Below are 13,608 nucleotides of genomic sequence, written 5' to 3'. Positions count from 1 at the left end.
GTTCTGAATCAAAATCTTGACACTTTCTGATTAAAAGTTGAAATCAGCATGAGTAATGTCATTAGTGTTTTCCTGCCTTGTTTAAATAGGGCAATAAGTCTTTCAGTAATGTTTCACTTACCAGTTCTTCTTGCATCCAGATTTATTGGTCCACACATTTAACAGTTCAATTATTATCTAATGGATGTGTTTAGATATCTATTAGTAAGGTTTCACCTTTTGCACTGTATGGATTTTTTTAAATACAATTTTCTTTAAATCTAGAAAATTATAGGAAGTTATATGATGACATTGATAAACAGAGCTGTAATTTTGTTTTGCAGAGTGCTATTGAATTTGCAGCAACTTTTAAGTACCATAAAGTACAACCATGGAATGAGGGTTTCAATAAAGCAGTCTTTAAAGATTGCTTCTATTTTCTGGGTGACAAAATAAACCTGTATATACACACAACTCAGAACATTTATAATGGTAAAAAAACATGACCTCAGATTGTGAGCATGTCCAAAAATCCATGTTTTATAATATTCACATTTTAAGGGATCTTTATTCTAACCTTGCCAGGAAATTCTATTTCTTAATATTAGCAAATATTGGTATTTGAAATAAACCATGAATATAAGATTGACTTAATAGAGTAGAACTTCTCTAGATACATCTCAGCCTGATTTTAGTTTTCCTTTTAATTTCTTACCTAAAATCTTTTTGCTTCTTGAGTTTTCTCTTTCCTAAGCTGCCTGTTCTACAGCTTGGGTGCTCCATACTCCAGTGTATTGCTGCTGTCATCCTCCAAATCTCCACAGGACTAATTCTGACCGTTGACCAGTCCAGTCCTGCTCTTCACTCTAAATAAGAAGTATGTAAGTAGGTACTGCCCTTCCTCAATTAGTTTTGCAAACAGAACACACTAAGACAATTCAGAGTTAGCCAGATGGAGACAGACACACACACACACACACAATTTTAGGCCAAATCCATTCTTGTTTTCTTGAAACATAGTTACATAAAGCCTCCTAAGCACTGTTAGCTAACTAGTGCAGATGGAATGGCGGGGTTGCTGTTTTTAAACTCAAGAGTTGGAAAACTGCACTACTGTACAGTAAAATCTCAGGTTATATCATCCTCTTTTCACAATGCAGAAGGGATGCTGGCATTGTCTGCACACACCGATCCTCACAGCAAACTAGAGAGTTTAAGGCAAGATATTTAAAAAAAAAAAAAAGAAAGAATAGGGCAAAGGGAGTGGAATTTTTAACACCCTTTTGAGGCCAACATATTTTGTCAAAATGTTTCTAGTTTATGATCATCAGCAAAGGGTGGTTTATAAAGCAGAAATTAGCATTTTCTTTACCACGGTCTACAAACCAGAGTTTCATGTTATATGTCTACAAGGTTTATTTGACATTTTAATCTATAAATACACACAGTTTTGCACCAATAAAAGCACAGGAATTTTCTCAGAGGTTGTTACCGCAACATACATATTGAAGAAAATCTCACATAGTATTGCATATGAATAAGCAAACTTTGGCTCTCTTTCTACCTAGACAGCTCTTAAGCACCAATCTCTTTTACTTGTTAAACGATGGCTTGCAGGGGACAACAAGGCAGCTGAAGACCACACTGAATGCTACACTCCGGAAAGCTTGGGACACTGTAGAACTTAATTAATTTTTTGAAGGCACTTTTTTTGAACATCATCACCTCTTCTGGCAGCCTGGAAAGAATTCTGGCATTTGCATGAGGCTCCTTCTTGTCAGTGTCTGTTGCCTTAGGATTACGTTGCTCAAGAAGATCAGTCATTGGCACACTGTTGCAGCTAAGCGAACGTGCTGTCTTTTTCTTGCCTTGAACAGACAAATAACTGAATAAGAAAGAGGTTAACTTATGTTTGGTAACATCTTGTACATCTTCTGGAAAACAATCATCTAGATCCCCTTGACCTTCCACTTGCTGACTGATCACACATGTACTGGGACTCATTTCTAGCTTCTTAGGCTGACCTACTATTTTTCTGGAAGGTATTTTGTATTTTCCTTCTTCTATATAGGGTTGTGAAGCATGACTAATAACACTAGAACTAGGCTCAGATACTGTATTAGGGATTTTTGCCTCATCACCAGAACAGATGTGGTGCAATTCATTATGCTTGCTAATGATTTGGGCTGCAGTGCGTTGAATGATGTTCCAGTCTTGCAGAATATCTTCTCTGGTTGTGAACTGAGATGTTACAGTAAAGCGGATGATGAACTTGTCGTGAATGGTTGCTGGAATAAGGAACAGCCTGCCAGAACTGCTCAGTTCTTTCAGGAGTTTTTCTGTCAGCCAGTTGGGACCCTGTTTTAAATATGGATAGGAAAAAAAACACACAACAGTTAAAATTTCCAGTGTCATCCAAATATCTGCAAGATTTTCAGGATTACAAATTTTACGTGAAAGCTTATTCATAGTTCTTAATGCCCATGGAGAAACCAGTTGTCGTCAAATTATCCCAAAAGGACATGCAAACGTCCCAATCTTTACCTTTAAACGAAACACAACCAGTCCAAGATGTCTCTTGGCAGGAATTTCAAACAGTGGATCACTTCTTACCAAAGATTCAAAGAATTTGGCCGTTTCAGTGCCCTACAGTTAGGGGGGAAAAAAAAAAAAAAGAGCAGTTATACACTAATTTATCACAAACCCACTGTAAGACACTAAATTGAGTTGTTAGAAAAAGAACTACAATCCTCCTTAAGAGGCATCATTCCATTCATTTACATGCATGGTAATTTAAGACTGACAACAAAACTAGGAATGGATAATGCTGCCTCTATTTGCCCAAATCCTTGACAGTGATCAAGAGTACCTGGGCTAGATATAGGAATTCAAATAAAGCTAGAAATTTGAATGTTTCTTTTCTCAGATTAAAGTCCTGTTGCAGCAACCATTTATTCACAATATGATCTCTTGTATTTACGTTCCACTGAAGACTTAAGCCTGTAAAGTGTCACAGCAGTGTGTTCAGCCATCCATTACAGCCTGCTTCCCAAACAGCTACCACTTCAGTTCAAAGAAAGACTCTTACAAACTTACTCAGTGATGTGCAATGGTTTATCAAGTTGCTTTCCACTGCCAATTGCTTCCAAGAAGTGTACAGGAAATGTTTTGTCAACATAGTCAATCTTTACATATTACTTAAGGGTAAAATCAGCGCACACAGTGAATTTCTGTTACTCATCTTTGCATGACTGAATTTAAGAAACTCAGCCACTGGTAAATGAAACATAACACACTTATGCTTGCACCGCTAATGCACATACATGCCGAACATGAGCTTGAAGCTTTTTCACCCCAAATGAACGAATCACAAACCACAGCTTCAAAGAACGAAATCGACGACTCAGTGGAATTTGCCAGTGCTGTGAAAACACAAGAGCATATCAATAAAGCAAAAGCAACAAAAGGGCTGTCCCCTTACCGAACATGGTCTGTTGCTTTAGACCTGCACCCAACTCAGAAATCTTTACTGACACAATAAATTTCATACTACTGAAACATAGGTAAGCCTAGAAAAGAGCCATCAAGGAAATCCTATGTCTAAGTCTTTTTCAATTATTTGCAAAAATAATTTTTTGTCTATTCCCCTTCATCTAGAAGTGAGGTGTTAATCTATGGATATGCTTAGAATTTTTAGTTAATTTCCAGCATATTGCAATTAACAATTTGTTTGCAGTCAAAGACCGTTATTAACTTGATATATGATCTGTCTATTTACAATTTAGGATTGCGTGTTCACTTCACTTTGTGTAATTTGCATACTTAAATGCCATCCTGAACACCTTCCCATGTCAATAGCAAGAATCGTGCAGAAAAAATCCCTGCAGAGAAAATATCACCTACTGTATGGAAAAGAGTGACAAAAGTGTACTTCTAAGGAGCTACCCAATAACATGCAAGGTCCTATTTAACCACAAGAGAGACTCATTGATTTATTTTTTTCCACTCTCTACACACACTCCTAGTGAAAAGCACCATTGATTTCAAGAAAACAGTCATCTTTTCAGGACTTGAGTGAGATCATAGCAGAAACAATTGGCAGTTGAATATTCTTTTGGTTTACTCTACTGAAATCTGCTTTAAGATGGATCTAATGCGAAATGCTTCAGTTCTCCTATTTCAGTACGTTTTAATCAGAGGAAAATGTAATTCCTTTTACAGCTGTTTCAGAGCCTGGTGTTTACATTACTTATTCCTTTTTCTGTTTTATCACATAGAAGAAATACAAGAAAATCACTCAAAATGCCATCAATAGGAATTATGTGAACAATAGAGTGTACCAAAACGATTCTTCTAACTAAGAAGACTAGGCTAGATCCCCACCTGTAACAAATGTGCACTTTAATCTCTGTAAATCTCCAAAAGCTTTATTAATTAATCTACAATCTACTCATGATCGCCATATGACTTTTTTTTTTTTTTAAGTAGTAGGACCACCTGAAAAATAACTCCAGAGGAATTTCTCACTCATCATTTGACCATTCTCTAGGCAATTTAAAACATCAACTTAATTAAAAACTTACCATGAAATCAACAGCAGCTCCTGAATTGGGATGTCTGAGATAGACGGGGTTAACACTGAAGGTTTGATGTAGCTTGTATTTATCTTTAACCCTATCAATTGTAGAATGAACTATATTTAGAAAAAAAAAATGTGCAGAGAAAGACTTAATAATTTTCTTATTATCGTTTTGGTGTTCTTTCTGCTTTGCCTTTACTCACCAAAATCCCGTGCAGTCAAAATGAACCATCATCCATTTAGAAGGGTTAAAAGTGAAGGAATCCGCATACTCAATTCCATCCAAGAACAATCGAAATTCAGGACACAGAAATGCTGTTCCTGCATATGCAGCATCAATATGAAGCCAGAGTCCCTCAGCACCACCTGTTGGAATTGAAACTGTTGTTATGCAATGAATCAAAGCACCTCCTAAATTAAACTCATATTTTCCTCTCTTAAAAGCATGCATATGCTTGTGCAGGAAGTGGACAGGTTGACAACAAAATAAAATGCAAGACAAGCAATTGGAAATCTAATTTTATTCTAAGGCTGTGGAACCAGAACCACAAAAACACTGAATTCTAACTTTCATCACACGTACGCTAACTGATATAGAGTTGGGTCTACAACAAAATTCTCATAAATAAAGGGATAAATGACACTTACAAATTGGACCCAGCTCTGAGAGACAGTCAAAAGCACAGACACCAGTTGTACCCAAAGTTGCACAAACCTGGAATGAAATAAATGGCAGTTTGTTAAAATAAATGGATGCAGCACTTAAAAACTTGAAAGGCTATCAATATAGTTAAAATGAAATTAAAATGTTTTATTTCAATAAAATGTAAATTCTCCTACACATTTTCACCTTCAATGAAAACACTTTAACACAGCAAAGTTATATGTAAGATATTTCTTATGTTGACATTAAGAATACAACACTGTATTAATACTCTTAATCAGAAAACTGAACATACAAAGACGGGCACTAGGCCTTTCTTTCTGTCTTCTGCTATGGCTTTCTTCAAAGTTTCACCTCTAAGGGAAAAGTTCTCATCCACAGGCAGAAATTTCATCTTCACAAGAGAAATCAAGCCAGCCTTTTCTACAGAAGAATGTGCCTTAAAAAAAAAAAACAAACAACAACAAAAAACAGAGCAGTAAGAAAGCAAGTTCTCAGCCTGAACAAACATGATAAATTATGGCCTTATAAAATACATTTGTTGCAATAAAGCCATAGATAAGGTAATTCTTGGAATCCAGATTAATGTAAGTCTGAAAGTTTGTTCATCATGAACAGCTAAAAGAAATACAACATTGTAATTTCAAGAAACATATACAATTCATTTATTTGGGCACTGGTCTCTAAAATCTAGTAATAGCTATATTTATCTTGTATAAGGGTCATTTATCAAAACTCAAATCTTAAAAGACTCTCTAGAAATGGATCAGTCTCTGCATTTGCTCTCCTCACTGTTGTAAGACAACCTTGAAACGTGCCTTGTTCTGGGCTCACATAGACTTAAACATCTCACAAGAAAAAGCCCTTTTAGTTATATGAAGGGCAAGTCAGCATGAGTGTGACTCCCACTGCTGTCTTCCACAGGGGAATGTGATTGTTCAGATTAGGATATAGAACAGGTTTGTAGACAGAGTCACATCATTCTGTAGGCATTTCTCCAAGAACAAGGCCTGGCGTGTGGACAGCAACACTGAGGCCTTGAGTGAGCCCGTCTCCAAATAGAAAGAGACTGAGAAGAAACAAGAGCTTGTAGTAGCATGAGATCAGCACTAGCTATAGCTTTTGAAGTTTCTGGAGAAAGGTTTTGCAAGAAACAGGAAAGAAGTGCAGAAATCAGTCATCTGAGAAAGTCCTTTTCAGACTTCTGGAACACTGCAAAATCTCATCTCATATCTATTTCATTTCCCCATCTGAAGAAAAGGGCGTTAGAGTGACTTGATCATGCTTGTATTTTTCTTTTTGTACAGTAATGCAAGTTCACAGTGTCACCTGATGGTCTGCCTGAGACAAAGGCCAATTTATTCTCTTTGTAATTTGTAACCTACTTGATCAGATGCGTAAGCAATGAGACGAGAATTGAGTGAGGACTCGTCAGCGTCTGGCTCAGAAAGCTTCATCTCCAGAATTTTGTTTTTCCGTGCTGCCAGGAGCGCAACCAAGGTTGATTCACTCACGGTGCTCTGCAAAGACATTGCTCATTTACTGCAACATTTTTCTACTTCACTGCTATTTTGCCAGTGATTTAGCAAAACTGTTCAAGTGCCCAGTTACCCACCCGGTCTTTTGGTTCTCCTATTACTTTTCTCAGACACAGTGGAAAGTCACTAGCTGATGAGCAGCTCTCTGGGCCAGGAACACAAAGCAAAGCCTTTTCACTGCCACATATTATTCACGTACGGTACTGAGATGAGCAAATAAACCACATTTTTCTTTTGTTCTTCTACAGATTAAATTTAGTATCTACTATAAGTAATACAAGCCAAAAGAAAGCTGTTTCTGTGAAGACAGAGCCTTAGCATTGATTCCAGGGAGTACTTGCTAAGACCATTTGATAGAAGGTGAGGTTCAGGCCTTGGATCTTGGGGCTTTCAGAGACACAAAGTCAGCATGAGATAAAGGAAAAAGAATATATGTGTCTGAGGACTGCTGGGAGGACACTGATAAGTCTTCTCCTTTAATTACGCAGAAATAACTTCAGTGAAGCAACAGACAACCAAGTCTGATTATCTCATTTATCCTTAAGTCTGTTCACAAGAATACCTGCTCCTAGTCTATAACATATTAACGAATAAAAGCAATAGCAATTCCTATTCCATTATCATCTAAATATAAACCTAAAATCTGGGAAAGAAATGTCAATATGGGAGTTTTTTCCATTTAGACTTCATTGATTTTGCCTCAAAGAAAAATGATCACCAAGAAGGAAATTACTTGAGTGCAACCAGAAATGTTAATGGGAGTAACTCTGATCTTCTTTACCTGCAATACTCCTCCACCCACACTATCAGGATGGTGATGCAGGAATTTATTCGGAAGGCCCAGCATTTTAGCCAGCCAGTCCATCACATTCATTTCCAGTTCTGTACAGGCAGGACTGGAGGCCTAGAAAATTAAACAAGAATGAGGCTGTAAATTCACTCGGCAAACACAGCAGGAGTTTAAGCCTTAGAGAGTACGCCACACACTACATTTTAATTCTTAGCTATTAACATTTAATTGCCTTGGGAGAAATCTCACCTTGATGCAACAACAACACAGATTACAAGCTTTGTAACATTGGATATATAAACAACTAACCCTGTAAAACTATGACTTCTATTCAGCAGAGCGCAATGCTATTTTAATAAAAATGATGATGATGTTCAGTGAGTTCTCTAACACAGGCCTTGATGTTGAGACTGTAGCAAGCTATTTGATGCAAAAATGCATAATTGCAGTTCACCACCACTGCTCACAGTCCCTAAGCAGGAAAGTCACTGATCCATCTTCCAGCTAAGGTGGGTTTTTAAAGAGCAGCAAAAGATTGAAGCTGTTTTGCAGTGTCAAGCTTTCCGCTCATGAAAGAATCAGTTTATGTGAGTTTACCTTACAAACTTAACAGAAACAAACAGAATTACAAACTAAATAGAGAACATGGAAATGGACACTTCTGTGTATGCAATGATAATCTGATACAAGTACAGAGACTGTAACCCCCCAGTTCTTACAGGTTTATGGGCTTTACTGCTTTCTTAACATGGAGACACATATTTAAGAGTGACACCAAATACTCAGACATTATAGGACAGGCCACCAAACATTCTATTTTAGAAGGAGAAAAATAGAAAATGTGCTTTTCCAAATGAGCAGGAGAACTGGAATGAAGCCCAGCATAGTTTGCAGTCAGGGGTGCTGACTGCTCTACTGCCTGCAGTGCTTGTGCAACAGTCTTAGTACTGAGACTAAACGATCAGGGAACAATGCTTACTGTGAGATATTCAAATAATTAGAAAACAGACCTTTCTAAGTGGTGTATTTTTTCATTCAAACTCTTAATACTAGGCAATACTTGCTTTTATATGTGACTTACTTTTTTTACAGAGACATTTTTCAATTATACACAGCTTACAATGGTCTACAGTAAAAATTAATACTGACTCATAGAACCAGAAGGAATGACTGCAATCTCCATAACATACACAGAAAAATTTCTAAAGTAACAAAATAAAAACAGTAATTTACCCAGGTGAATCCCAAGCAGTTAATTGCATCAGCCAGCATATCTCCAAGGAGCGAAGGCCAAGAAGTAAGAGCTGGAAAGTAGGCATGCATGTGTGGACTTTGCCAATGGACCACCTAGAATGAAATTATCTGGAAGTCAATTCTGAAAACGTGAGAAAATTCTGCACAAGATGTAGTGATTAGTGTCTGTTTCATGATGGGAAAGGATCATAGCAGCATAATATGTGCAATTATAGAATTGCTATCAGAAAGCTACAGAGACAGTATCAACAGGAGTGCAGCACTATCAAATGATAAAATTGTGTTGTTATTAGATAAATTCCGAATTATAGCAAAAGCATTTATCTGAATTTAACAGGCAGACAAAGATTGTGAACAGAATTGAACATTGCACAACAGAGTCCAAAAAATTTACCCTGACATGGGGAATTCTTGCAACCAAGTTGCTATTGCTCATTTTATCAAAGAGCTTGTTTTTAGCTATATGCCACAATTACATAGCCTTCCTCAGTACTCCTGAAAGAGCTTGCACACTGATCACCAATGTAAGCATGCATCTAAAAGCACATCCTGCAGAACTTGTGCATTCCCAGGTATTCACCCCAGTTAGTAATGGCTTTTTATTTCTTACCCCAGGCATAATGATCTTCTCTATATCTCCAAAGATGTTGTCCCAGCTATCTGGCTCCATTGGGGCAGAATCCGGCAACTGAGCTCTCATGTAACCTGGTTGTACATCAGGAGTCACTCGTCTCTCTCTCACATTGCTCAGGTACTGGCAAATGTAATCCACCATCTCTTTCCCTGGAAGAAGCAAGCCAATGCTTTGAGTTTAGATTGTGAGAAAAGCAAATTGCAGTACTGGCACATCATGCACTTTGTCAGGAACATTGGACACAGCCTAACCTGTTGCCAGCTGATGGCTAGAGAGAAATTTGCATTAAAAATTCCATCCTACTCCATCTATTAACAATTTTAAAATGGATACAGAATTTACAGAAGAAAAAAATGAAATTCTACTCAACACTTGGTTCAGTCTAGTCCTCTGAATCATCATTTAACACTACATGGTCCACCAGTGGAAAAAAAATAATAGTCTGCACTCTGACAATAAACTCATTCCTTCGCCTATCAAAGAAAATAGAGCCATATTTCACAGTACGAGTCTCCACTCAATGTATTATGAACCAGTCTCATGAATTAGTGTTCCTGTTTACCAGGGAATATGCACATGGCACCCCACATATAGGAGCTGTATGACCTTTGGAAGGTTTCTGATTATTCAGAGCAGACATTCTTCATCAGGAGAAACACTGGGCAGCAATCAGGAGACCTGAAATAATCTCTAGTTCTGTGATTAGATAATCTAGGGAAAACTACTCAAACTTTATGCCTTGTCTATGTTATTAGTGCCAACTAATAATGTAGGGACACAGCTTCTGAAACAGACTTCATGGAGACTGAACAGATTCACAAGGTTGTCATTGCTCAGTAGTTCAATGTACTTCTAAAATAAGATCATGATGCAAATGCAGACTGTTTGATTACAGATGGGATAGATTTTCTTACCTACAGATAAAATGAAAACATACAGAAATGCAGTTCTCTTAATGCACCATTCTTCCTTGTTATTATAGCATAATCCCTTTTGCAACCTCTGGAAACAACTACACAGCTCCATGCCATACCTCTAATTATGAGGCAACCTCCTCCAGCCTTGGGACCAAAGATTGCTCCCCATTGCCAGAACTGCTCAATGTCAGTCAGGGAAGAGCCATTGTGCATAACCCCTTTGTACAAGTTTATTTAGAATCATGGCTTTGGAGCTTTCCTACAGTATTTCAAATGTAAGATCAAAAAGTCTAAGTCTTCCACTGGCTCTAAATCTGTTAATTCAAACTCAGTCTAGGACACATCATCATCTCCACTCCAGCAGATGTAAAGCCCCAAGGACATGGGCAGTTAAACAGTCTACAGCCCCCTCTCACTGCTGGGTACCACCCACAGCCCAACAACAGCTCTTCCTCAGAGGCAAATGCTACCCATTTCCACGAGCAGAGGATCACTCACCTCTCCGTCTGTACTCCTCAGGTTCCATGCTGATTCCTCCTAGGAGCACCTCTGCACGCTTGGCCTTCAATCTCTCAGGGAGCTGTGGGCAGACTGGTCTGGTGCCCTGCTAGCTGCTCACCCTTTATAGCTCTCTTTATCTCAGACTTGCGCACAAGGTTTAACGCAGGCAGGTTATTGGTGAGTGTTTATCTAACTCCTCCCAATGGAGGGCTTTTACATTCTCATCTGTGCTCTTTTGATGTATAAGATAGTATATCTATGAGATGAGCTGCCTCGGCTCCAATTCTTTCTTGTTTTGCAAGCATCTTTCAAAGGACACGCAGTAATCCATCATGGATATTATGGACACATTAACATCAGAATCAGGCAAGAGAAGGAGCTGAAGAGCTTTAAAAAATGAATAAAAGCAGCCATATTTCTTCTGCAGGCTAAAATCAGCACTAGCAGTAGTCATTGTAACAAAGGGACCAGCACATAAATTAGACACTGCACTTTCGGGCAGGTAAGGACTTAACAATAAATTAATTAATTAATCTAGAACTGAGTTTCCTAAGAGAGCATCTCCACAACTCTTCATCCTCTGCACTGTCATACTCACCCTGTTGGAAGGAAAGGCATTACGAACGCTACCAGTTCCAGACCTGCGATACAAAGCAGTGATTCTCTTTATGAAAATTCTGCCCTTGCTGATCAGACTAGGTTATACAGCAGTTATACTCCTCCAGTGATACCACTTTACAGTGCTGAGCTGGGAAAACACAGCTTTGCACACCATGCTTGCTTTTCTCACACATGGTATGCACAAGCACTGAGACTTGGCCATATATTTCCAGAATTCCTTCAGTCCTCTACCTATATTCTCAGTTTGAAAGAATAGCCACACAGTTCCTGTTGTTCCAGTTTCATTTAGAACTGAAAACACATCCTGACCTGTCTTTGGCAGCAGAATCTTTGACACTTCGATGTGGAGCACTAACCATCTTCAGCAGAAGCAACTGACTTGCTCTACACTGATAGGCAGTCCTGGGAAAAGAGAGAAGTAGGACTTAAACATCTCAATAGTCTAAACGACTGAGCTCTAGAAAGAGAAATGATTACATGGGATAATACACTCTTATTTTTACTATTTCCCAGGCTTCTGCTTGTGGTGGGTTACTGCTAGGGACAAGGTGCCAGCTGGGCAGACCTTTAGTCTGATACATCACAGCATTTCCCATGTTCTTGTCATACAGAAAGGAACCAGCTCTCAGAGCAGCTCAATTCAGCCTGAATTCTTCCATCATTCTAAAAAGCTGTTACTTCTTCCTGCAGCGTACTTTCTGTAGAACAGTGTAAAAACCTTTCTGAGTTCATGCTGCGATTAGATATTTGAGAAAGAGCTGTTTCAGAGATAAAAAGATGCTGATGCACACATCAGATTAATATACTGAAATAATAAAAAAAAAGAAGATGATAAAGGCACTGAAAGAAGTGCAAGAAGAGCACAGAGAAACATACTATATGCACAGTCACTTGTTTCATCTCTCATTCCTCAGGAAACATCAGGAAAAAAAATTAACAAGACACTCCCAATACTTCACATGAATTTCAGAACCTCTCTTGCCTGTACTGTTACTGCTTTCACAAAGGAGAACAAAGCAGGTGGGAAGGAGCTGGCAGGATCAAGTCAAAAAGAGCCCAGTGATCAAAAACCGTGACTGTAGGTCGTTATGAGTAACGAATACATTATTTTCAACAGGAAGCAAGTCTGACCAAAGAAAGCTGGCAGCTAATTACAATTATGATTTCAATTTGGAACAGCAAATAAGAACCAATACTTTAACAATGTTTTCAGAGCTGAAGTACGCAATAAATACTCCACGTGACATATATCCTATGTCTTTTGCTCAAGCTGACAGTTTGACCAGGTTGGCTTTTCATTCAGTACGGAAGAGAATAAACAGGTCCTGTTTGGAGCCACAATAAGATGGGCGATAACGGATTACAGGTAGGGTAAATAATACTGGAGATAAATCTGGTTTTGTTTTAGCTACCCTGCACCTGAAAGGATTTTGTTACAGACCACGAGGAATAGAATATTTGCCCACAGGAAGAACGAATAGAAAAGGTTCTTTTCATTGTTTGCTGCAAAGGTCAAAGCTGTCAAAACCGTGGGAAATTCTCCATGTGGACGTGAACATTACCACTATCACCACTCAGGCTGATGCTGAAATTCTTATCATTATTAAGAGTTCAGAGAGATTAAACTGTAGTTAAGTCTGTGGGCTGTGAGGACACAAATTATTTTCATCACGGAATAATTCAGTTGGAGTAACGCCTAACCAGCACTTTTAAGTTGATTAACTTGTTCCTGCATTTGCTAATGATGTAAAAGTAAGTTTTCAAGAAAAGCCTAAAATACAACAATATCCAATTAGTCACTGCTGAAGGCTTGCTTCAAGTTGTAATACTAAATTAAGTACAATCAAATATACTTGGAAAGCAATCCTACTAAAAACTACCAGCACAAATTTTCGATTGCTACGATCTTTTGACTATTTTGGGATCAGATTTTCCAAATTGGATCCAATTTTCCAGATTTTCCAGAGCTGCCAATTCTACGAACTCAGTCACAAGTTTGGAGGAGGAAGATTTACTTTGTATGCTATAAAGCAATTTTTTCCCCACTCTTCCCTCCTATCTCTGAGGATTAATTTTCTAAGATTAACACTGTTTTTTCAGATTTTTCCTGAAGATGTAACATATCGGTTTT

At 38.1% G+C, this 13,608-nt stretch overlaps 1 protein-coding gene across 1 annotated transcript; it reads right to left on the bottom strand.

The window, feature by feature from the left end:
- Positions 1 to 323: 323 nt before the first annotated feature.
- On the bottom strand, positions 324 to 13,548 carry HDC (histidine decarboxylase). Its single transcript, XM_031587668.2, has 12 exons — positions 10,854 to 13,548; positions 9,415 to 9,587; positions 8,784 to 8,897; positions 7,542 to 7,664; positions 6,608 to 6,742; positions 5,518 to 5,661; positions 5,207 to 5,273; positions 4,762 to 4,924; positions 4,563 to 4,653; positions 3,303 to 3,401; positions 2,524 to 2,625; positions 324 to 2,337 (listed from the first exon to the last, which is right to left on the bottom strand). Exons 1-12 carry the CDS (start codon positions 10,879 to 10,881, stop codon positions 1,579 to 1,581), a joined length of 1,998 nt encoding a protein of 665 aa, XP_031443528.2. The 5' UTR covers positions 10,882 to 13,548; the 3' UTR covers positions 324 to 1,578.
- Positions 13,549 to 13,608: the final 60 nt, after the last annotated feature.

Source organism: Phasianus colchicus, chromosome 12, assembly GCF_987193195.1.
Source record: "Phasianus colchicus chromosome 12, bPhaCol1.hap1.1, whole genome shotgun sequence".
Taxonomy (NCBI): Eukaryota; Metazoa; Chordata; class Aves; order Galliformes; family Phasianidae; genus Phasianus; species Phasianus colchicus.
This window is presented reverse-complemented; position numbering and strand designations above follow the sequence as displayed.

What these genes read in the sequence shown, in the direction of transcription:
- HDC (XM_031587668.2), bottom strand. Translation starts at nt 10,881, where the DNA reads ATGGAACCTGAGGAGTACAGACGGAGAG. An exon ending in CTCAGAGCTGGGTCCAATTT is followed by an intron (nt 4,925 to 5,206) that starts GTAAGTGTCATT and finishes CAATTCCAACAG; the next exon opens with GTGGTGCTGAGGGACTCTGG. An exon ending in TTTGACTGCACGGGATTTTG is followed by an intron (nt 4,654 to 4,761) that starts GTGAGTAAAGGC and finishes TACAATTGATAG; the next exon opens with GGTTAAAGATAAATACAAGC.